The sequence below is a fragment of the Lutra lutra genome, chromosome 10 (genome assembly GCF_902655055.1).
Source record: "Lutra lutra chromosome 10, mLutLut1.2, whole genome shotgun sequence".
Lineage (NCBI taxonomy): Eukaryota > Metazoa > Chordata > Mammalia > Carnivora > Mustelidae > Lutra > Lutra lutra.
Genome location: NC_062287.1, coordinates 14,683,349 through 14,708,327, shown reverse-complemented (window position 1 = coordinate 14,708,327; position 24,979 = coordinate 14,683,349). Strand labels below are relative to the sequence as shown.

The 24,979-nt window shown below is 44.9% G+C and overlaps 1 protein-coding gene and 1 long non-coding RNA gene across 2 annotated transcripts; one reads left to right on the top strand and one right to left on the bottom strand.

Annotated features, from left to right (window-relative positions):
• Positions 1–1,716: 1,716 nt before the first annotated feature.
• Positions 1,717–19,860, top strand: IFT46 (intraflagellar transport 46). The gene is made up of 12 exons (XM_047692293.1): positions 1,717–1,977; positions 2,656–2,752; positions 5,578–5,657; positions 10,094–10,221; positions 13,681–13,755; positions 13,901–13,994; positions 14,424–14,552; positions 16,209–16,330; positions 16,664–16,730; positions 18,489–18,549; positions 18,812–18,897; positions 19,371–19,860. Exons 3-12 carry the CDS (start codon positions 5,613–5,615, stop codon positions 19,464–19,466), a joined length of 903 nt encoding a protein of 300 aa, XP_047548249.1. The 5' UTR covers positions 1,717–1,977; positions 2,656–2,752; positions 5,578–5,612; the 3' UTR covers positions 19,467–19,860.
• On the bottom strand, positions 16,627–22,766 carry LOC125078991 (uncharacterized). Its single transcript, XR_007121026.1, has 3 exons — positions 22,236–22,766; positions 21,862–22,086; positions 16,627–16,750 (listed from the first exon to the last, which is right to left on the bottom strand). It is a non-coding gene; the product is annotated as an uncharacterized LOC125078991 (long non-coding RNA).
• Positions 22,767–24,979: the final 2,213 nt, after the last annotated feature.

The window sequence follows — 24,979 nt, the reverse complement described above, 5'->3', positions numbered from 1 at the left end:
GGGTGTCTCAGCTGGGTAAGCATCCGACTCGATCTCAGCTCAGGGCTTGACCCAGGGTGGTGAGTGCAAGCCCCAGTTGGGCTCCACAGTAGGCGAAGAGTCTACTTAAAACAAAATGAAAACAAAAACAGAAAGAGGAAAACTTCTATCACAGATCTCAGGGTTACAGAGTAGCAAAGCCAGGATTCAAACAAAGGCTATTCAACTTTAGAACCTGTGCTCTTAAGCACTGCATTATAGAAGCTCGTATATTTAAAAACTTGGCATGTCTGGGAGGATATATGTCAAACTGTGTTTTATATTTTTGTTATAAAAACATCTTGTAGGGTGCCTGGGTGGCTTAGTCTGTTAAGTGTCTGCCTTCAGCTCTGGTCATGATCCTAGGGTCCTGAGATGGGAGTCCCACATTCTGCTCCCTGATCAGTGGGGAGTCTGCTTCTTCCTCTACCCCTCCTCCCTGCTCTCATGCTGATCTGTCATGCTCCCTCTCTCTAATAAATAAATTTTTAAAAATAAAAATATTGTAAAGAAAATACTGTAAAAAAGACAAATTCTTAATTTAAAAAAGTAAAAATCTTGCCTGGAATTATCGTTTTTTTGTGGCAGCTTCCAGGGGCCTTTGATATGGACCACCGAAGCTCAGCCAAGACCAACTGATGGTGATTCTTATGAAATAAGACATTAGCTAAATTACACTGCATAAGAACAGCACCCCGTAAGTGCTTCCTGACAAGAGCCTTACAGGTGATATGTCATAATGGTTAGAAGCCAAGACTTGGGCATTAGACCTGTGTTGGACTTCCATTTTGCCCACTTACTAGCTGAGTGACTCCAGGCAGGTAACTCTTATCTAATCTGTCAATTGTCAGGAACATCTATCCCATAAGGTTGTGAAGTTAGATAATATATTAATAAATAAGATTATATCATCTAAGTGCTCCTGCATAGTAAGTGCTCAACAAGACGTATGCATTATTATTAGCAATAACAGGTGACACAAAAATTTGAAAGTTTTGCAGTTCCATTTTTAACGCGAAATATCTCAGAAGAGGTGTCTCTCATTTTCCTTTTTAAAGCGACATCCCATTTTCCTCTGGCAGGTTTTCAGGGTCAAATTTCAATACTTTGTTTCTTTGGTTTCTTTCTCTCTCTCTCTCTTTCTCTCTCTGACTCCCCAAATTAACTATGCCTCTAGTTTTGAAATATTTGTTCCTTACATCTTCATTCACTTATTCCCTCAAATTCCCCCATCCAACAAACATGAAGTGCCTAACTTATGCAAGGCACTGCTGCTACAAAGAACTTAAAAATTAGACACAGACCCTGTCTAAAGAAGCTCTGTCTTCCTCAGCAAATAAAAATATAGGAAACTAAATTAAATTTAAATCTCAAATAACGAATAATTTCTTGGTATAACATGTATGACATGTCCCAGACAATGAGACAGCGTGAAAGGGACGGACTATAATGTAATAGAAATGCTGTAAAGGGACATACGAAGGGCTGTGGGGATGCTCCCTCGAGAGTCGACCTAAATTCTGATTGAGGAAAAACTCCCTATCCTGGGGGAGAAACGTGCACGGTATTTCCCGATCGGAGGGCTTCATCAGCCGGCTTTGCCAAGACGTGGTCGCTAGATGCCGCCACAAACGCATTTCCTAAAACCATAGAAAAACAGGGGACTAGACTGCCCCGAGAGGCTTTATCCAAACGCCGCCAGATCCTCCTCGGATCCCTTTGCCACTGGAAGGGAAGCAAAGCGCGAGTGGGGAAGTCTCACGAGACTGAAAGCAAGTCTCGCGATTTTTTCTTTTTCTCTTTTCTTTTCTTTTCTTTTTTTTTTTTTTGCCTAGCGACTGACAACAAGGCCGGTAGCTCCACGTCGAAGCCCCTCAAGTGGCCTAATATTGGAGTGAGACCCTGGCCCTAGGCTGGGGTTCTTCCCATATAGAGGAGACGGATTCAGAGGGGCTACAGGTAATTCGTACTCTCCCTAGCAGAAACAGCACTGCCTTTCTCCCTCCCAAGAGGAATCTTAAGGGACTCCCCTTCCCTCCAACACTCCCCATCTCTTCCCATCTCCTTGACAACCGTTCCTTCTCCTCGTCCTTCACGCCACCAGCAACCGTTCTGCTTCCTTCACTCCCCCAAGAAACTTAAGTGGGACCCGACCCCCAAGACAGGGGGTGGAGATGGGGGTGATGCTCTTGGAGTTAATGGATGGGACCAAGAGACTGGAGTTCACCCTCTCCTCTGCTAAACAAGGTGACTCCGGAGACAGAATTCTTTCTAGAGCCTCTGCAGCTCCCTCTCACCCCACCGCCAATCCCGAGAAACCCCAGCATCCTTGGGAAAACTGACCGAACTTAAGGAGAGAGCTGCCCTCTAAGACGAATAGTGTAGCGCTCTCGCGCGTGTATCTACAGCTTTGGGGAGCTGCTGCCGAAGTTAGCTGTCGTTTCCCTCCACGATTCCCTCCTCCCTCAGCCAGCCGGCCGGCAGTTGCTAAATAAGAGCGGCAGCAGAATGGTTTGAATGGGGGTGAAGGTTACATGTAAGACCAGTGACTTGGGTAAGGAGGAGGAACCAAGGCTGGTCAGGAATCAGCTCATATCCTGTGATATGAGCTATGTAGTCATGTCTCCTTTCATTTAGACCAAGATTGTTGAAAACCAGACGTATGATGAGCGTCTAGAGATTAACGACTCTGAAGAGGTTCCAAGTATTCATACTCCAACCCCAAGACACACAGGTAAGAGACGAATAAAGAGGAAAGAAGAGAAACGGTTCTCAGAACAAGGAACAGGATGGATCCGTGATAGTTTCCAAGAAGTCCCCATTTTATAATAGCAAATGTTGGCTTTCAGAATCCAGTTTGGCAAACGCTTGCCATTATTTGTGTTTTCTAACTAGTTAAGGGGGGAGAAAACACAGCCCCCCAGATTCAGGATTTTCCTCCAACCTGACCAGTGTTCTCTGTTACCATTTGCTTCATGATACTCTGCTCACAATCTGCCACTGATTCATGGTTGGTTGGGCTGGTTGATTGGTTGGTTTGAACGTATCAAAACTGTCTTGCTCAGTTTTGAAGACGCTTCAGTAACCTGCCCTTGCAATCCTAATGAAAATCTCAGTAGAATCTTTTAACAGGACTTGACACGGTCATTTATTCAGCAGACATTTCTTGAATACCTACCATGTGTCAGCTTTATGTGTGGCACTAGGTATACAGTATTAAAAGAGACTTTGACCTTGCCATCCTGATATTTGTAAGAGACAAGCATCGATGACAAATGAGTAAACAGACATAATTACAAATGTGGTAAGTGCACTGATGGAGACAAAGGGTTTGATGTGATGGAGAATAACGGTGAGGCAGGGGATCTACTTTTAATGGGATGGTCAGGGAAGATCTGAGGAGGTGACACTTGAGACCGGAAGATAGGAAGGATCCAGACGGACTTTGAGGAGAAGTAGGCCAGGAAAAGGGAGCAGCAGTGAAATGTGAAAAGGACCTCAGGCCAGAAAGAACTTGGGTTCGTTTGAGGACTTTAAAGAGACCAGCATATGGTAGGAAGGAGTGGTATCAAAGGCAGGCAGGCAAGAGGTAGGCAGAGGTAGGCAAGAGGTAGGCAGGAGGCCTAACAAGAGGAGCTTTTGAGGTCATGTTGCTGGTATGTGTGTCTTGGATTGAAAGTTGCAATGATGAAAGTCAGGAGGCAGTTGCAAGCACTGTTGCAATGGCTGGGCTGAGGTGACAGTGACTTGGATATGATGAGGAAGATAAGAATAGAGAGTGGAGGCAAATACAAGAAATGTATTTGGGTTGTAAATGGCTGATGGGTTGGGTTTGGCTCTTGAGTTAGGAATCAAGGATGACATCTGGGGTTGCTTGTTTATTGCAGTAAGTATACCCAGCATAAAATTTGCCATTTTAATTATTTCTCAGTGTACAATGCAGTGGCATTAGATGCATTCATATTGTTGTGTAACTATCTCTACTGTCTATTTCCAGAGCTTTTTCATCATCCTGAACCGAATGTACTCATTCAACAATAACTCCCCATTCCCCTGTCCCTGGCAGGCCCTGGTAGCCTCTGTTCTCCTTGGTGTCTATGACTTCATCCATTCTGTGCTCCACAAAAGTGGAATCATACAACATTTGTCCTTTTGCCTGGTTTATTTTGCCTGGCTTATCTCACTTAGCATAATGTTTTCATGGTTCATCCATGGTGTAGCCTGTGTTTGTTCCCTTCCTTTTTGTGGCTGAATAATATTCCATTGTATGTATAACCACATTTTGTTTATCCATTTGTCTGTTGATGGATACTTGGGTTTTTCCACCTTCTGGCTATTGTGACTCTGCTGCTATGAACATGGGCGTACAATCTATTTGAGTTCCTGCTTTCAGTCTTCTGGGGGAGATACACACACACGCACACACACACACACACACAGACAAGGTTTTTGATTTGAGCATGCATATAATCTTGCTGGCCATGGACATTATCATTTGTTTTCAGTTTGGGTAATGTAGTAGGCTGAAAAGTGGTGTTTAATTTGCATTAATTTGATTTAGAATTCATTGAACATGGGGCGCCCAACTCAATTGGTTGAGTGTCTGACTCTTGGTTTCGGCTCAGGTCATGATCTCGGTGTCATGAGATCGAGCCCCAGGTCGGGCTCCACGCTCAGCATGGAGTCTACTTGGGATTGTCTCTCCCTCTCCCTCTGCCCACACCTAAAATAAAATAAGTCTTTTTTAAAAAGCGATCATTGAACATGATTTTCTTGCAGGTTACTATCTTACATCTGATTATACTTTTAATTGTTCAGAATATTTTTATTCCTCTTATTATATGGATTCAGATTTATACCTGTGACTATTATTTGCCATTTGCGGGGTCATATCTTTTCACTTGAGTTTTGTCATTTGATCCTCATAGCAGTTCTGAGTGATAAATATTACTGCCTCCCTTCAGATGTGGGAACACTGAGACTCAGGTTAAGTCATTTTGTACATGTCAGAGAATTGTTCTTTTTTTTAAGATTTTATTTATTTATTTGACAGACAGGGAGAGTGCAAGCAGGCAGAGCGGAAGAGGGAGAAGCAGGTTCCCCGCTGAGCAGGGAGCGCAATGTGGGGCTTGATCCCAGGACCCTGAGATCACGACCCGAGCTGAAGGCAATCGCCTTCACCGACTGAGCCACCCAGGCACCCCTAGAGTTATTCTTTAATCCCAGTCTCTGACCATTAATCCAGCCCTCCAGTCATTTTATTAATTACTAACCTCATCTTACCAATGTATAAACTAAGGGAAGATTTTATATGATTTATGTAATGGCAGATAATCGACTAGTATAATGTCTAATCTAATGCCTTACGCACAGTAATACTTAGTAAATGTATCCTGAATTGAGTTGACAGAACCATGGCTAGAATTCAGTCTCCTTTCCTTTAACTAGATGTTCTTAAAGACACTGTTCCATAAAACAGAACATAAAATATTATAAACTTAAAAATATTTATCTTTAAAAATCATCTTAATAATCTAATGAGAAAACTTGTCTTCTAAGGACTTCTTCATTCCACCGATCTTCCTAACAAGACTATGGCTGACAACAGCAGTGATGAGTATGAAGAGGAAAACAACAAGGTATAGTACAAGCCACAGCTTCTCGCAAAAAAAAAAATACAGGCCAGTGTTTTGCAACCTTTACTGGGCATAAGAGTCAAGTAGGATACTTATCTTTAACAATACATTCTCCAATAGTTCCCACTTGGAACTACTGAATCAGAATCTTGAAAAAGCCTGAGAATTTGTATTTTTAGCAAGCACTCCAAGTAAGTCTTATGGTAAAGCAAGTTTGGAATTATTGGTCTAGCATCTGTTCATTGTCAGCATTTGGGATACTGCCAATATATTTTTTTTTTAAAGATTTTTTATTTATTTATTTGACAGAGAGAGATCACAAGTAGATGGAGAGGCAGGCAGAGAGAGAGAGAGAGGGAAGCAGGCTTCCCGCTGAGCAGAGAGCCCGATGCGGGACTCGATCCCAGGACCCTGAGATCATGACCTGAGCCGAAGGCAGCGGCTTAACCCACTGAGCCACCCAGGCGCCCAGGATACTGCCAATATTTTGTGAAAGAGACTTTAATTTTGAAGTTGTCGCTTCATTGTTGTTCTGTGAACCTGGAGGATTACTGAATGAAAGATGGAACGATGTCTATAGCTCTAGGCAGGCCTTTGAAGCTGTGCACGTGCTCTGCTTAACTGCCACTGTGTTCGGTCTTAGCACATAATCCGGGGATTACTTTTTTTTTTTTTTAAGATTTATTTATTTGAGGGGGAACCTGGGTGGCTCAGTCATTAAGCATCTGCCTTTGGCCCAGGTCATCATCCCAGGGTCCTGGGATCAAGCTCCCCATCAGGCTCCTTTTTCTCCCTCTGCCTGCCGCTCCCCCTGCTTTTGCTCTCTCTCTCTCTCTCTGTCAAATAAATAAATAGCATCTTTAAAAAAAAAAAAAAGATTTATTTATTTGAGAGAGGGGGGTCAGAGGGAAAGGGAGAAGGAGAGAAGCAGACTCCCTGCTCAGCAGGGAGCCCTAGACAGGGCTGTATCTCATGACCTTAAGATCATAAACCTGAGATCATGACCTGAGCCTAAGTCAAGAGGTGGAGGCTTAAGGAAGACACCCAGGCGCCCCCAATGGTTACATTTTAATTGTCCTTCAACAACAGGAGCTTTGCAAACAAGTGAAGAAGGATATTTGAAATAATGCAAAAAGCTGTAGTAATGTAGACTGATAGCATAAAAAGCCTAAAAGGTCACATTTTAAAGTAGTCCCACATTGGAGTACCTGCCTGGCTCAGTGGGAAAAGCATGTGACTCCTGATCTCAGTGTCCTGAGTTCGAGCCCCACGTTGGGTGTGTAGAGATTACTAAAAAATATAATAAAGTATTTTTAAAAATAGTAGAGACACCTGGGTGGCTCAGTCATTTGCATGTCGGACTCTTGATTTTGGCTCAGGTCATGATCTCCGGTTTGTGAGATGGAGCCCGGCCTCCACCTCCTTGAGCAGCAGAGTCTGCTTCTCTCCCTGTCTCTCTGCCCACCCCCCACTCATGCATATGCATGTGCACTCTCTCTCAAATAAATAAATAAATCTTTTTTAAGAAGTAAGTAGGGGCACCTGGGTGGCTCAGTTGGTTAACCATCTCCCTTTAGCTCTGGTCATGATCCCAGGTCCTAGTTTTGAGCTCCACATCGGGCTCCCTGCTCAATGGGGAGCCTGCTTCTCCCTCTCCTCCCTGCTCATGCTCTCTTTCTTGTTCTGTCTCTCAAATAAATAAATAAAATCTTTTTTTTTTTAGTAAATAAAGTATTCCTCCTTTGTGACTAGTGTGCTGTTTTAACACCTTACCCACAAAGTAATTTTTTAGGCATTAGTCTATGGCATATAAAGCCTTTAGATCAGAGATTTTGCAAAGCACAGTTTTGTTTTGTTTTAATTTATTTGACAGACAGAGATCACAAGCAGGCAGAGAGGCAGGCAGAGAGAGAGGAAGGAAAGCAGACTCCCTGCTGAGCAGAGAGCCCGATTCAGGGCTCGATCCCAGGATCCTGGGATCATGACCCAAGCCAAAAGCAGAGGCCTTAACCCACTGAGCCACCCAGGCGTCCCAACAAAGCACAGTTTTGAAAAAGCAGACCAAAAAAAAAAAAAAATGAGTTTTCCTAAATTGACCTAATTTTGCATATTCACCCTAAATTTATCTAGTCTGAATCATGCTGTGGCCAATATTCAAGACTCATCTTTCTAATTCAGTGTGCAACCAGAATCAGCAGAAAGGATATATTTTTGGGGTTTTTTTGGTTTTTTGTTTTTTAAAGATTTTATTTATTTATTTGTGAGAGAGAGAGAGCGCGCATCAGAGGGAGAAGCAGATTCCCCATGAATCTGGGAGCCTGATGTGGGACTTGATCCTGGGACTCCAGGATCATGACCTGAGCCAAAGGCAGACGCTCAACCAGCTGAGCCACCCAGGCGCCCCGAAAGGATATATTTTTGAATGACCTTTAAACTGACCATCAGTATTCTTAAAAAGCTCCCTTTGCCAAACAAAGATAGCTTTGGCAGATTTTGAATTGAGAAAGAACAATTTGGGGCGCCTGGGTGGCTCAGTTGGTTAAGCATCAGACTTCATTTTGGCTCAGGTCATAATCTCAGGGAGTGAGATCAGAACCCCGGCCACCGCCGCCTGCCCTGCTCTGGGCCCAGCACTGGGCATGGAGTCTACTTAAGATTCTTTCTCTCCCTTTCCCCGTGCTCCTCCCCACTCTTCCTCTTTAGGAAAAAAAAAAAAAAAAAAGCAACACATTAAGAGATTCTTATCAATGTATATCAGTAGGTCATAGTCACTAAATAAATTGTGTAACTTTTTGTCACACACATATTACAGATTAGTTAAAATATATATATATATATATATATTTTTTTTTAAAGATTTTATTTATTTATTTGACAGAGAGAAATCACAAGTAGGCAGAGAGGCAGGCAGAGAGAGAGGAGGAAGCAAGCTCCCTGCTGAGCAGAAAGCCCAATGTGGGGCTTGAACCCAGGACCTGGGATCATGACCTGAGCCGAAGGCAGTGGCTTAACCCACTGAGCCACCCAGGCGCCCCGTTAAAATATATTTTTATCCATGTATAACAAATCTGTTATGCTTAGAAGAACATGCGACTAAAAGCATTTCTGATGTCCTGTAATGTGTCACATTTTTGAAACATTAAATAATTTTTAAAACTAGAACCAAACGTCTGCTAACCTCAGTATAAGTCATATGGTATATGGAAATCAAGCTTTCAAAACCTACTTTTATTTTTTTAATCTTTTGTTTACTTATTTATTTTTAGGTAAGCCCTACACCCACAGAGGGGATTGAACTCACAACCCCGAGACCAAAAGTCCATGCCCTATCAACTGAGCCACCCAGGGGCCCCTCAAAACCTACTTATATTGAAAAAAACAAACCTACTTACAAAGGGGGCCAGTTGGCTATTCTTCAGGTCCTAAGGGAGGGCATGCCACAGGCTCCAGGCCACAGAGGCAAAGACATGGACCCCGTCCCAAAAGCCCCTGCAAATCCGCAAAGCAGACCCCTCATACACTTGAGAGGATAAGATGGTACTTAGAGACCCAGAAAGGTCAGGATGTAATGCCAAGAATGGAAGAGTCTCTCATCTTGAGATAGAACATGTAGTCACTACATTTAACTGATGGGGCAGGGAAAGGGAAACACAGGCAGGGCGGCTCCCCACCAAAGAGAAGTATCACTGAATAGAATAGAAGACTCCCAGGTCCTGGAACTGCGGGTCGGAATTCAGGCACAGGGTTCATTATGCACCTTCTTCTGAGAGTTATAAGCAGCTAACCCTGGGCTGTCTTGCAAATTAAATGCTAGATTTCTTGTGATCCTTGTGAGTGTGAAGTTGTCTTCCAACTTCATGTTCCCCCATCTCCTTCCAAATAACTCATCCCAGGTGCCTTCCTCTTATGCAAAATCCGCTAACTTTTAGAGTTGAAGCTGATTGGACAAGTTACTCCTAAGTAATAGACAAAATGGACAATTATTGGATAAAATTTATACTGAAGCCTCAAGGAGAAAAATAGAATATAGTTATAGAAAGTGAGGACCGGGATGCCGGGTCGGGGGGGCTGCTCAGTTGGTTAAGCTACCCGAGCCTTCGCCTGAGCTTATGATCCCAGGGTCCTGGGATCAAGTCCCACATCGGGGTCCTTCCTCAGTGGAGGAATCTGCTTCTCCCTCTCCCTCTGCCTCTCTCCCTCCTTGTGCTCTTTCTCTGACAAGTAAATAAATAAAATCTTAAAAAAAAAAAAAAGAAAGAAAAAGAAAGTGAGGACCCAGTTTGTAGCTAAGCAGGAGTAGACAAAAGTTCTTTCAGCCTTTCTGGGCTTTCTCTTTCACCAGAAAGTGGTGCCAGGTGGGAGGGTAGCTGTGGGAGTAGCGGGAGGGACGGGCATAGGTATACTAAGCTTCTCTTCATGCCTGCCCTGCCCCATCTCAGGAGAAGAAGACCTCGCAGCTGACACCTCAGCGGGCCTTCAGTGAAAATGATGATGATGATGACGACTCATCTGAGACAGATTCTGATGAAGATGATGATGACGAAGAGCACGGGGCCCCTCTGGAAGGGTGAGGAAAGCCCCCTGGCAGGGAGGAAGACATTGGCCTGGGAGGAGATGAGTTGGGAGTGAAATTCTAGCATCTCTTTTGATCTCCCTTACTTAGGATTATCAGATGTCTCAGAAACCAACAGAATGAATTTTCCTTCTTTCCTGGCTACACTGCCTCACTGAGTTCTGTGATGTCACTTGCATTATCTGAAATATTTGTGGGCTCGGGGGGTTCATGCGGATTTGCTGAATAAATCTAAAAGGTGGTCCCTGCCTTCAGGGAGCTCTTATTTTGGGAAAGGGAAAATAAAATTTATATACATACCCAAGCAATTCTGTTTAGCAAGGAAAACACATGCACAGGAACATTTCTGCTTTAGGTTCAGCACCTTTTGAGAGAGTGGAGAGTAAGTGCTTCCGGTGCCCCACATGGAGGCAGATGTCCCTGGTGATGCTTTGGTAAAAAAAAATCTTACCCAGTTGCCTTGGTGGCTCAGTCAGTTAAGCATCTGCCTTCATCTTAGGTCATAATCCTGGGGTCCTGGGACTGAGAGCCTTCCCACCCCCACTCATGTTCTCTCTCTCTCTCAAATAAATAAAATAAAATCTTAAAAAAAAAAATCTCTGGGATGCCTGGGTGGCTCAGTCAGTTAAGCATCTGCCTTTGGCCTAGGTCATGATCCCAGGACCCTGGCACTGAGCCCTGAGTCAGGCTCCCTACTTCTCCCTCTCTCTCACTATCTCTTTTTCTATCAAATAAATAACTAAATAAATCTTTTAAAAATATCTCCTTAGGGCACTCAGTCATTGGGCATCGGCCTTCAGCTCGGTTCATGATCCCAATGTCCTGAGATCGAGCCCCACATCGGGCTCCTTGCTCAGCAGGAGGCCTTCTTTTACCTTACCCACTCCCCCTGCTTGTGTTCCCTGTCTCCTGTCACTCTGTCAAATAAATAAATAAATAAAATCTTTGAAAAAATCTCCTTACCCTGTTCCAGCCCTTGAGCTAGATGAGTCATGACCTACCCCTAGAAGGTTTTTTTTTTTATTTATTTGACAGAGAGAGATCACAAGTAGGCAGAGAGGCAGGCAGAGAGAGAGAGGGGGAAGCAGGCTCCCTGCCGAGCAGAGAGCCCGATGCGGGCCTCGATCCCAGGACCCTGAGTTCATGACCTGAGCCGAAGGCAGAGGCTTAACCCACTGAGCCACCCAGGCGCCCCACCCCTAGAAGTTTTAATCAGAGTGGATTCTAAAACCCATTCATTTCAAATACCATTACTGGTTAAACAAAGTGAAGTTGGTGTAGCCAATCAGTAGGATTCCATTTTAAAATGGCCATTAAAAAATATAAGGCAGCACTCTCTACACTGTAAAGAACAATATCCAAGAGAGAGTGTTAAATTTTAAAAGGGTATAAAGAGGGGCACCTGAATGGCTCAGATGGTTGAGCATCTTCAGCTCAGGTCGTGATCTCCAGGTCCTGGGATCGAGCCTCGCATCAGGTTCTCTGCTCAGCGGGGAGCCCGCTTCCTCCTCTGCCTCTGCCTGCCTCTCTGCCTACTTGTGATCTCTGTCTGTCAAATAAATAAATAATAATAATAATAAAAGAATAAATAAAATAAAAACAAAAATAGATATAAAGAATGTTTATGCTGTGCTACCATGTGTATAAGACAGATATTACAGAGACTATCTCTAGGAAACATTAGAGACTAATAATAGTGATTACTTTGAAGGAGGAACTTGGTGGCAAGGGGACAAGGGTGGAAGTGAGCCATGACTTTTCACTGTATACATTTGTTCCTTTTACTTTATATCATCTGTATGTATCACTTATGACATAGTTTAATAAAGATAAGTTCCCTGTGGATTATTCACCTGCAGGTAGACACTAGTTAATGAGACAAAGGTTTAATTCCAGACTGACTTTTCATGCTTCCCAATTTACTTCATGATCATATCCTGCTTTCATAAATTATAATCTGGGGAAATGGAAACTTCATATCAATAATATATTTAATTTTTAAAGCTAATCTCCCCAGAAGGACTTTTTAAATAACTTTCAAGTCACTTATGTACTTAGCCAGTGTTCATTACACTTCACTTAATTATAATTGGGGCGCCTGGGTGGCCCAGTCAAGTGTCTGCTTTTGGCTCAGGTCATGATCCCAGTGTCCTGGGATGGAGTCTGCATCGAGCTCTCTGCTCAGTGGGAGACCTGCTTCTCCTTCTCCCACTCCCCCTGCTTATATTCCCTCTCTCCCTCTGTCAAATAAATAAAATCTTAAAAAATAATAATTGTTATAATTAATGTGTTCTATTTTTTTTTTTTACTGCATACATTTCCTGTATCAATACAAATACTCTTTAATAACCATACAGTATCTGGGACTCCTGGCTGGCTCATCAGTACAGTGTGTGACTCTTAACCTCTGGGTTGTGAGTTCAAGCCTCATGTTGGGTGTAGAGCTTACTTAAAAATTAAAAATAATAATAACTATATAGTATTCAACTTAATATACCTAACCATCTTTTAAGTATTGGATATTTTGTTTCTAATTTTTTACTTTTATAAATACAACTGTTAAAAACATCTTTGTAAAAATTCTTATTTCTCTTGAGGCAAACTATTTTCATGTCAGAAATTAAAATCTTGGGGCGCCTGGGTGGCTCAGTGGGTTAAGCCTCTGCCTTCAGCTCAGGTCATGATCTCAGGGTCCTGGGATCGAGCCCCGCGTTGGACTCTCTGCTCAGTGGAGAGCCTGCTTCCCTTCCTCTCTCTCTGCCTGCCTCTCTGTCTACTTGTGATCTGTCAAATAATTAAATAAAATCTTAAAAAAAAAATTAAAAAAAAATTTAAGAACATAATAATTAAAATCTTCAACATAGGGGCACCTGGGTGGCTCAGTGGGTTGAAGCCTCTGCCTTCGGCTCGGGTCATGGTCTCGGGGTCCTGGGATCGAGCCCCGCATTGGGCTCTCTGCTGAGCAGGGAGCCTGCTTCCCTTCCTCTCTCTCTGCCTGCCTCTCTGTCTACTTGTGATCTATGTCTGTCAAATAAATAAATAAAATCTTTAAAATAAAATAAAATCTTGGGATGCCTAAGGGCACCTGGGTGGCTCAGTGGGTTGAGCCTCTGTCTTCAGCTCAGGTCATGATCTCAAGGTCCTGGGATGGAGCCCCGCATCGGGCTCCCTGCTCCATGGAACCCTGCTTCTCCCTCTCCCACTCCCCCTGCTTGTATTCCTTCTCTCACACACACTCTCTCTCTCTCTGTGTCAAATTAAAAAAAAAAAAAAAATCTTTAAAGTTCCCTTGCCAACCATGCAGGAAAGGCAGATGTCAGTGGGACCCAAACCAGGTTCAGAGTCCCAGGGTCTGTGGTCAAAGTTGGGCAGCGGGGGGCCGCAATGACTGATCCTGAACCTGGGCTCGGCCACATCTGCTCCATCTGCCCTTCTCTGGCCACCTTTCTTCAGGGCCTACGATCCCGCAGATTATGAGCATTTGCCAGTGTCCGCGGAGATTAAGGAACTCTTCCAGTATATCAGCAGGTGAGCACGAGGCCTTCCTCCCGTGACCCCCACCCCTTCCTACCTCTAGTCTGGAACAAGCCCGTTCTTCCTAGATTTTTTTCAGCCTGAGTGGTAAAGTCCACTCCTCTGACTTTCTCCACCTTCCCTTGGTGATGTCTCCTAGGTACACACCTCAGTTGATTGACCTGGACCACAAACTGAAACCTTTCATTCCTGATTTTATCCCTGCTGTGGGGGATATTGACGCATTCTTAAAGGTACAGTTGGCACATCCTAAAAATGACCTCTTCGGTGTTTCTTCTGGCCTATTACTGTTAACAATCCAACTAATTCCCTTGGCTAGCATTGGTTACCTTTATATGTTCTTCATTTCATTGGCGTTCTCAATCTGGTTCTCCTAATTCTACTCATTGCTATTTAGGTAATACTTGATTGAATCATTATATATTAAAAACTTGTCGTTCATTGACCTCCTAATTATTAGCTTTACATTAAAGGCACAGTAGATCTGTGTTTTTTTGTAGATAGTGCTTTAGTACTGCATGATAGACAAGCATGCCTTTTAATACCAGTAATTAACGATGAGTGGGAAGAGGTCTTCCTCTTCGACTTATTGGAAACAACAGGTCTGACCTTTTTATGTGCCCCCTCCCATTTTTTTCTGTATCTTCCTTTCTCTTAACCAGGTCCCACGTCCTGATGGAAAGCCTGACAACCTTGGCCTGTTGGTATTGGACGAGCCTTCTACAAAGCAGTCGGACCCCACAGTGCTCTCGCTCTGGTTAACTGAGAATTCCAAACAGCACAACATCACAGTAAGATAATGGCCCAGGAGAGGCTGGTATCTGTGCACTTGACTTACTGCCCATCAAAAGGGATGGCTGTGGTTTCAGGCCAACCCTATTTTTTTAAAAAACAGTTCATTGAGATATAATTTACTTACAATGAAGTTTGCCCTTCTAGATTGTACAATTCAGTGATTTTTAGTGTATTCACAGAGCTGTACAAATTATCACTGCTGTCTAATTTAAGAACACTTTCATTATTCCAGAAAGAAATCTCATTAGTAGTCACTCCTCATTCCCCACTCCTCCTAGACCCTGCTAAGTACTTCAGTTCCTTCTTTTTTCTGTTTGAGTACAGCTGACATACAATGTTACGGTGGTTCCAGGTGTACAATACAGTGACTGGACAAGTTTGTACCTTGTGCTGTGCTCATCGCAAGCGTAGCTACCGTCTGCCACCACACAGCGCTATTACAGCACTACCGACTGTAGCCCTTAGGCCGTGCCTTCTACTCCTGTGACTCACTCCATAACTGGAAGCCTGTATTTCTCACTCCCCTTCACCGGTTTTGCCCATCCCTCCCACCTCCTACCCTCTGGCAAACACCAGGTCGTCCCCTGTATTTGTAGGTCTGATTCTGCTTTTTGTTTATTCATTTTTTTTAAGATTCCCCATATAAGTAAAATCATACTTCACTCCTTTTTTTTTTTTTTTAAGATTTTATTTATTTATTTGTCAGAGAGAGAGAGGGAGAGAGAGCGAGCACAGGCAGACAGAGTGGCAGGCAGAGGCAGAGGGAGAAGCAGGCTCCCTGCTGAGCAAGGAGCCCGATTCGGGACTCGATCCCAGGACGCTGGGATCATGACCTGAGCCGAAGGCAGCTGCCTAACCAACTGAGCCACCCAGGCGTCCCCTTCACTCCTTTTTTTATGGCTCACTCATATTCCGTTGTGTGGACATACCACAATGTGGCTATCCGTTCTCCAGTTGTTCCCACTTTTACTAACATGCTGCTGTGAGCTTGTGTGTACGTACAAGTTTTTGCTTGGGCATATATTGTTATTTCTCTTGGGTATGTATGTAGGAGAGGGATTGCTGGGCTGCATGCTAACTGCTTAACACTTTGAGGAACTGCCGCACTGTTTTCCAAAGCAGCTGAACCATTTTATAATCCCACCAGCAATGAATGAGAGTGGCAGTTTCGCCAATACTTGTCACTGCCTGTCTTATTTAGTCCAGCCATCCTAGTGGTGTGAAATACCATCTTGGTGTGGTCAGTTCTATCCTGTTGAGCTGCCCCCTTTGCATGGCTCCAGAAAATTCAGCAGAGTTTCCTCTCATCTCCATTGGCTGCCGTCACGCTTCCCCATTCATCAGCTACCTGCTATATACGAAACAGTAGCAATGATGAGCCATGCCGTTAAAATAAGAGCTACTGGGATGCCTGGGTGGCTCAGTCGGTTGGGCAGCTGCCTTCAGCTCTGATCATGATCCTAGAGTCATGGGACTGAGTCCCGCATCAGGCTCCTTGCTTGGCGGGGAGCCTGCTTCTTCCTCTGCCTCTGCCTGCCGCTTCCCTTGTTGTGCTCTCTCTCTCTCTCTGACAAATAAATAAATAAGATCTTAAAAAAAAATAAGAGAATTATTTTAATCCCATCAGCCAGGGTTTCCCCTTATTTTTATAGCAACATATGAAAGTAAAGAGCCTAGAAGATGCAGAGAAGAATCCCAAAGCCATTGACACGTGGATCGAGAGCATCTCGGAGTTACACCGTTCTAAGCCCCCTGCGACTGTGCACTATACCAGGTAAGAAGTACTACCCTCCCCACAGTAACCCCCGGAAACCTTCACCACCCGCAGACCCATTGCTTCTGAGAGGAAGGCCCACAGGCAGAGCACATACTGGGTTAACCTGAGGTCCTGTCGATCTTGACAGCTACTGGCTGAAATTGCAGACATAAAGATTGTGATTTATCTGGTATTCCTTAACCATTCTTCCAGACCCCCAGACCCTGGATACGTCGGCCCAGTCTGTGTTCTCAGAATGACCACCTCCCTTCATCCTACAATCTCCTGACCCAGAGGTTGCTGATATCATTGGTCCATGTTTCTTGCTCATACTTACCTCTGTCCATGTAGGCCCATGCCTGATATTGACACGCTGATGCAGGAATGGTCCCCAGAGTTTGAAGAGCTTTTGGGCAAGGTAAGTGGAAGGAGCAGGAGCTAAAAAAAAAAGTGTGTCATTTACTTGAAGGCCCTGTATTAAAGTTTTTTTTAATTGACCAATTTTAAGTATGTATGTATGTATGTATGTATGTATGTATTTATTTATTTATTTATATTTATTTGAGAGAGTGTGTGTGAGCACCAGCACAAAAGCATGAGAAGGGGCAGAGGGAGAGGGAGAGAAGCAGATTCCCCACTGAGTGCAAAGCCTGATGTGGGGCTCGATCCCATGACCCTGAGATCACAACCTGAGCTAAAATGAAGAGTCCAACACTTAACCAACTGAGCCACCCAGGTGCCCTTTAAGTTTTTCTTTTTTTTAGATTTTATTTTTAAGTAATCTCTATACCCAACGTGGGGCTCAAACTTACAACCCTGAGATCAAGAGTTGCATACTCTACTGACTAAGCCAGCCAGGTGCCCCTTTTCCTGTATTTTTATTATCATTTGCTTTTTAATTGTAATATAATTCACACTCAGAGACACACACACATTAATTTTCAGCAGCCGAACACCTTTGTGTAACAAACACATCAGATCAAAACACAGAACATCACTACCATCTTGGAGGCCCATTCATGCTTCCACCTCCCAACGTAATCACTGTCCTGATTTCTAACAGCCCAGACCAACCTGCCTATTTTATGTGCTGTCTAAATCTTATCATCCTCTTTTGCGTCATATTTCTCTTGCTTTTAAGAAAATTAAGTCAGAGTGGCTGGGTGGCTCAGTCAGTTAAGCATCTACCTTCAGCTCAGGTCATGATCCCACGGTCCTGGGATCAAGTCCTGCATTAGGCTCCCTGCTTAGCGGGAAGCCTGCTTCTCCCTCTTCCTCTGCCCCTCCCCCTTCTCGTGTGCACTCTCTCTCTCTCTCTTGCTTGCTCTCTCAAGTAAATAAAGAAAAAAAAATTTTTTTAGAAAGAAAGTTAAAAGTCATAGTAGGAAAAATGTGACAATTTAGATTCAAAAATGGAGTTCTAAGTACCAGTAGTTACTGTTAAGCAAACAAAAGAGTGATAGACTGAAAAAAAATTATTTAAATATATATATACATATGAAACAATTACTGTCTAAGCAAAGAGCTCTTCAATATCAAGCAAAGGAAACTGATGGAACGCCTGGGTGGCTCAGTGGGTTAAGTGTTTGCCTTCGGCTCAGATAATAATCCTGGGGGCCTGGGATCGAGTCCCTCATCCGAGTCCCTCCCTGCTCACCAGGGAACCTGCTTCTCCCTCTGCCTGCTGCTCCCCCTGCTTGTGCGTGCTCTCTCTAACAAATAGGTAAATAAATAAAAGCTTCTAAAAAAATTATCTCTTTTAAGACTGTATGTCTCTAATATAGTCATATTCTGAGGTACTAGGCACTCAGACTTCAATATATGAATTTGGGGGAAACCCAATTCAGCCCATGACACACCTTATGCTAGGAGCTCTCTTCCTTCAGAGAGAAAGAGAAAGGGACCCTTGGGTGGCTCATCGGTTAAGTATCTGACTTGTGCTTAGGTCATGATCCCAGGATCCTGGGATGGAGCCCCTCTTTGGGCTTCCTACTCAGCAGGAAGTCTGCTTCTCCCTCTGCCTGCCACTCCCCCTGCTTGTGTGCGCTCTCTCTCTCTCTCTCTCTCAAATAAATAAAATCTTTGGAAGAAAAAAAAGAGAGAGAGAAAGACAGAGGTGCTGGCCCCACTGAAACTTCAGCCTTCGGACTCTGGTCCGCCCCGCGTTAACTTCTAGGTGAGCCTGCCCACGGCAGAGATCGACTGCAGCCTGGCGGAGTACGTTGACATGATCTGTGGTAAGCTCTTCCGTCCCTTCCTGTCCCCGTCTCTGAACGAATACATCGTGGGCTTTTGAAAAAGCTCATTTGCTCTGGGAAGATAGTATCTTGAGTTACACCCCACACTCCAAGCCATTTTGCTGTTTGGCAGCCCTGAAGGTGTATTTGGGCTTATGCCCCCAGAGTCACAGCGACACATCCCATCTGGGAGGGGCATGGCTTTCCTAAACGTTAATGCCCAGTTGCATTTGGTTCTGCTCATGCAAGCTCTTGATTTCAGCCATCCTAGACATTCCTGTCTACAAGAGTCGGATTCAGTCCCTGCACCTGCTCTTCTCCCTCTACTCGGAATTCAAGAACTCACAGGTAAGACCAGCACAGAGTGTCTTCCGCTGTAGTGAGAAGCGCTCCAGTCTCCACTCTTCCCAGCCAGCTGGGATTCGTCCTTGGACAAGGAAGGATGTTTCTGGTAACTCACCCTTCCCCGTCATTCAAAGAACAGCAAGCAGGAAGGGTGGGACTTGCACAGGCAGGGAAGCAGAAGAGCTGTGGGCCTTTGGAGTGACCAAGCCTGTGAGGGTCCAGCAGGGACACTCCCTCCTGTGGGAGAACCACAGGGCTTAATGAATGGACGCAGGGCAGAAGGAAAAAAGGGGTTCATCTCTGAAGGAGGTGGGGCAAATTCCTAGCTGTTTTTCAAAGACAACACCAAGGAATTGTTCTAAAAGTAGAACTGGGAAAATACTGGAGCTGAACAGGTTATCAAGAGGATAGTTGTTGCTCAAATATAGCCGCTAGCATGCCAAATACTCCAGGTACCCTCTCCTCTCTCCTCACAGCATTTTAAAGCTCTTGCTGAAGGCAAGAAAGCATTCACCCCTCCATCCAACTCCGCTTCCCAAGCTGGAGATGCAGAGACATTAACCTTCAGCTGAGACATGCTGGGTCTCTCTGCTCCAAGGCTGAGCTGGCGCCGCTGCCCTGGCTGAGGAGAGACGGTCATCAGCCTTGTGGCAACCGTGCCTGCACCACAGCCTGATCGGACACTGAAGTCCGCTGCCCCCTCTGCCAGAACATACTGTGCGGCTTCTTTAAACGGCTTCTGCCTGTTTCCGGCTTTCTTCCCATGGGAATACGCATCTACACCGCTGTGGGGACTTATGTTAGAAGAATAGAAGTACTGGAATGTCTGGGATTGCTGGGGTGCTCAGGTTGGGAGGAAAGTTTCAAAGATGTTCTTTTTGAGACAGTGACAATTTCTTCTATTCTTAATGTTATTGGTAAAGATTTCACAAATAAAATGCTCTTTCAGGTTGTTGTGCTGTTCTATAATATGAAAGAGACAGGACAGACTGATCCTTATGCAGGCCGAGATAAGGATCGGGCCCAATAATGGCATTAAGGGAATCATATTCTCCCGGAACTGATTTTCCTGGGGTCTCTCACCAGTTACTGCCGCTGCCTTACGGGTTCCCTGACTGTCTAGCTCCAGACCTGTGTGGTTGTGGTCTCCAGACAGCTGAGCTGGTGCGCCATCCAGGTGACAGGTGACTGTGCCCCAGATGAGGGAGGAAGTAGTGGTGGAAGTAGAGACGGGGCAATTCAGGAAATAATTTGGAGGCTACATCAGCCATGCTCCAGTCAGGAAATCAGAAATCATGCTAGTTCTTCCTTCCTTCCTTCCTTCCTTCTTTCCTTCCTTCCTTCCTTCCTTCTTCCTCCTTCACTCCCTCCCTCCCTCCCTTCCTTCTCCTCTCCCTTCCCTTCCCTTATTTCTCCCTTCTCTTCCCTTCCCTTCCTTCTCCCTTCCCTTCCCTTCCCTTTCTTTTCTCTTGTAGAGGGTGGGGAGGGGCAGAGAGAGAGAGAGAATCTGATGCACGCCCCACACCTAGCATGGAGCCCAGTCTCCTGACCTTGAGATCATGACCTGAGCTGAAATCAAGAGTTGGACACTTAACCGACTGTGCCACACAGGCACCCCCATGCTAGTTATTCTTTTTTTTTTTTTTTTAAAGATTTTATTTATTTATTTGACAGAGATCACAAGTAGACAGAGAGGCAGGCAGAGAGAGAGAGGGAAGCAGGCTCCCCGCTGAGCAGAGAGCCCGATGTGGGACTCGATCTCAGGACCCTGAGATCATGACCCGAGCCGAAGGCAGAGGCTTAACCCACTGAGCCACCCAGGTGGCCCCCATGCTAGTTATTCTACCATGGGGTGTTAAATGTGGGAAATCGGTCACAAAGCGTTGGAAGGGCTGACAGAGCAAAAGGGAGACGGGAAGGTGGACTGCAGGAAGGAGAGGTGCAAGGGGAGGTATCTGCTGCAGGTGCTGGGGCAGAAGGGGTGCTGCACTGGTCTTGAGTGGCTGAGGGGGTGCCACACCAAGACACTAAAGTCCACACACCTTCACCCCACTACCATGGCAACTATGAGTAACAGCTGCTGCTTCCTGTCTCCCACCTTCTCATATCCTGCTGGCGCCTCCCACTGGCAGAAATCAACAGGTGGCAAGGGGATCTGGAAAACCCAGCAGTAGAAAACAGAACGGAAGGGAGGGCATGGGGCTGAGAGGCAACAGGTAGATCCACAGACCTTGCTGGTAGACTGGATGCAGGGGACGGAGGAAGGGAATTAGGGATGACACCCAGGTGTTTGGCTGGAGCAGCCAAAGGGGTAAAGGAACCAAGAACGGATGTGGGGACAAGAAGTGATTGGAAGGGAGAATTACATTACAGTGCTACCCTGTCAGCCTAATCTATGCACAGTGAACACGGAGATGGGAGGGGACTGTTTCCCACAGACTCTTCCACCAGGCGTGACGGTCCTATCATGCTTCAGTCTGAGGAGCCGGAACATCCGTGCTCAGGCCTCACTGTGACATCCCACTGGGACATTTAACTCATAGGGGAGAAGTCAGGTAAAGCACGACAGGAGCTCAAATTCTCCATTCCTTTCTCAGCGAACACTCAGACCGCTTTCTTCAGCTAGAGCCGAGAGTCAGCACTAATAAATACCATTGATTCTCGTTATCCACAGTAGATTTGTTTTGTTTTAACCAGGCTCCAAGCCCAATGTGGGGCTTGAACTCACAACCCCGAGATGAGGGGTCACAGGCTCTACGGACCAAGGCCGCCAGGAGCCCCGTTATGCACAGTGGTTCTGTTCTTCCCAATCACAGCAAACACCCAACCAGCAAACACTGAACCGTTGCTCCTCGGGGAAATGCAAGGTTTCTATGAGCCCCTGGTCACACCATGTTCATCAAGCAACCACGCATTCGCTGAACTCAGAACCACCAGCCCTCTGAATCGTGCCGTACCGAAGCTTACCTGACACACAACACGGCCTTATGACATGTAGGAGCGCTGGCCACCACGTCAGCGCTTAGGGGTCATTCTAGTGCACTGAATCACCAGCGATCAGAAAACGTAGCAATACATAGAACGTGTTTACAGTAGGAGAGCTGAAACCAGGAGCCAGAATGTCCCTCTCTTTTTAGCCTCAGCAGGGAAGATAGGTGTCGGGTGACAAATTTTTCACTGCTCTGAGCATGTCTGCAAGTAAGTGAAAACACTGCCAGTACTGATTTGGGATAGTAAACACATTTAGTGAGAAAGTGGATTCACAAAGGCAGAATCTGCAAGTCACACAGATCAAGGGTACTTCCTGCCAAAGGCACTGTCCGGCCACAGCCTTAGCTTACCTCTCTGTTCCAGCACCACCGTCCAGCGACCGACCCAGACACGGCTCGCCTGCACACCTCCCTCCGCCTCAACGCCTGTCCTTCCTCCCCGTTGGCTCCTTGCTCTGTGGCCCTAGAAAAAAGCCAGTAACTTCCATACCTCAGTTAACCTAGCTATGAAACAGTTACAATAAACACTAATTAACTGTGAGGCTCGTCCCATGGGTAAAATTATGTGAAAAGATTAAGTGCCCCAAAATGTCATATGTAGTAATTATATTACTAAGTATAAATTTTCAACTAGGCCTCTGAAGACTGCATTTGGCAACTTTCTCCCTACCTGTAGATCCTCATTTTCCATAATCCCTCAAGGCAAACTGCAAAACCAATCTGTTTGCCAGGCTCTACCCGGGATTCAGGAAGTCCTCCTTCTAACTAAACTTCTATGCTGGCTAATTCCCCAGCCGGAAGTGTCCTCCTCCTTCTCTGCTGATCGTAGGCTCTCAACACTTCGAAATAAACAAACATTGAACATCGTATTTACATCTTCACTCCTTCCTTTAACCCTATATATACAATGACGATGTAAGGATAATTTTTTTAAAAGATTTTATTTATTGATTTATTTGACAGAGATCACAAGTAGGCAGAGAGAGAGTAAGGGAAGCAGGCTTCCCGCTGAGCAGGGAGCCTGATGCGGGGCTCAATCCCAGGACCCTGGGATCATGACCTGAGCTGAAGGCAGAGGCTTTAACCCACTGAGCCACCCAGGTGCCCCAAGAATAATAATTTTGAAAAAGATACAGACCAGCAAGGATAGATAATAGGAAAGGAAATGACGGGAGACTAGGCAGCAACAATTTCGGAAGATGGAGAAGTGGTAACTAATTTAAGGGGGTGGGGGTTCTGAAATTTACCTACAGAGGAGAGAGACAGAGAAACTGGTACGAAGTGAGCCATGTCACACTGCAGACCCTACCTCTTATATCCCAACAGAAGACAGTCACTTTTGAACCAGGAAGGCTCTGGACATGAGAACACCAAGACACTATGAGGACAGCCGTAAGGGGCCATATTCAAAAGAAGTGGATAAAACAGAGTGAGCAATGAGACAGTCACCCTTTCCCATGCTTATTTATACCTCCAACGCAGATTATTGCAAAAATCCTCTCAGCAAACGGATCAGCCAAAGAGAAAAGACCTTTAGATACTGACATGGAATCTTTAAGCACATGTCCAGACCCCAACCTCCCCATCAGCTTCCAATCGGTTTTCTGGTTATCTCATTCTTGTGTTTGTACACCTGTTTGCAACTCTCATTTTAAACATGGATGTACAATCGGGGATCTCTGGACTTCGAAGAAAGCCAGAAAAATAGAGACTAAAACTGGCAGAACAAAGTAAATCAGAGAAACAAAGCAGGTAAGCTAAGGGGGAAAAAAATTAATAATACTCATAGACCAGGGGCGCCTGGGTGGCTCAGTGGGTTAAGCCTCTGCCTTCGGCTCAGGTCATGATCTCAGGGTCCTGGGATCCAGTCCTGCATCAGGCTCCTTGCTTGGCAGGGAGCCTGCTTCTCTCTCTCCCTCTGCCTGCCACTCTGCCTGCTTGTGCTCTTTCTCTCTCTCTCTGTCAAATAAATAAATAAAATCCTTTAAAAAAAAATACCACACTGTCAGGGGCGCCTGGGTGGCTCAGTGGGTTAAAGCCGCTGCCTTCGGCTCAGGTCATGATCCCAGGGTCCTGGGATGGAGCCCAGCATCGGGCTCTCTGCTCAGCAGGGTGCCTGCTTCCCTTCCTCTCTCTCTCCGCCTGCCTATCTGCCTACTTGTGATCTCTATCTATCAAATAAATAAATAAAACCTTAAAAAAAAAACACACTGTCAATAATGGATAGAAAAATGAGACAAAAGGTAAATAAGCAAACAAAGGGCTTAAACAGCAAAGTGAACCAACCAGCTCTGATGGACATGGGCAGAACAACCTGTCCAACAGCAACGGCATACTTCTCAGGTGTACATGGGACATTTTTCAGGACAGGTGATATTTTAGGCCACAAGTTAAAGTCGCAATAGATTTTATTTTATTTTTTTTAAGATTTTATTTATTTATTTGACAGAGATCACAAGTAGACAGAGAGGCAGGCAGAGAGAGAGAGGGAAGCAGGCTCCCCGCTGAGCAGAGAGCCCGATGTGGGACTCGATCTCAGGACCCTGAGATCATGACCTGAGCCGAAGGCAGCGGCTTAACCCACTGAGCCACCCAGGCGCCTCGCAATAGATTTTAAAAGGTAGATATCATACAAAGTATCTTCCCTGACCACAATAAGATGAAGTCAGAATCAGTAACAGAAGCAAAATTGAAAAACTCACAAATCTGGGGAAATAAAAGAATACAGTGTTAACCAATGAGTCAAATAGGAAATCACAAGGGAAATTAGCAAATACTTAGACACAAATGAAAATGAAAACAAAACATACCAAAACTTACAGGATACAGCAAAAGCAGTGCTCAGAGGGGGAATTCGCATTTAAAGAAAAAGAACTCAAATAGGGGTGCATGGGTGGCTCAGCTGGTTGTGCATCTGACTCTTGGTTTCAGCTCAGGTCATGATCTCGGGGTCCTGGGATTGAGCCCTATGTTGGGCTCCCTGCCCAGCAGCAAGTCTGCTTCTCCCTCTCCCTCTGTGATCTCTCTTACTTTCACTCTCTCAAATAAATGAAATCTTTTTTAAAAATTAGAGACAAAAAGTAACATTAAAAAAA

Bases quoted from the DNA above. Each gene is read 5' to 3' on its own strand.
- IFT46 (XM_047692293.1), top strand. From the start codon at position 5,613: ATGGCTGACAACAGCAGTGATGAGTATGAAGAGGAAAACAACAAG. The intron at 14,553-16,208 runs GTAAGATAATGG...TTATTTTTATAG, and splicing joins CCAAACAGCACAACATCACA to CAACATATGAAAGTAAAGAG. The intron at 16,731-18,488 runs GTAAGTGGAAGG...GTTAACTTCTAG, and splicing joins TTGAAGAGCTTTTGGGCAAG to GTGAGCCTGCCCACGGCAGA.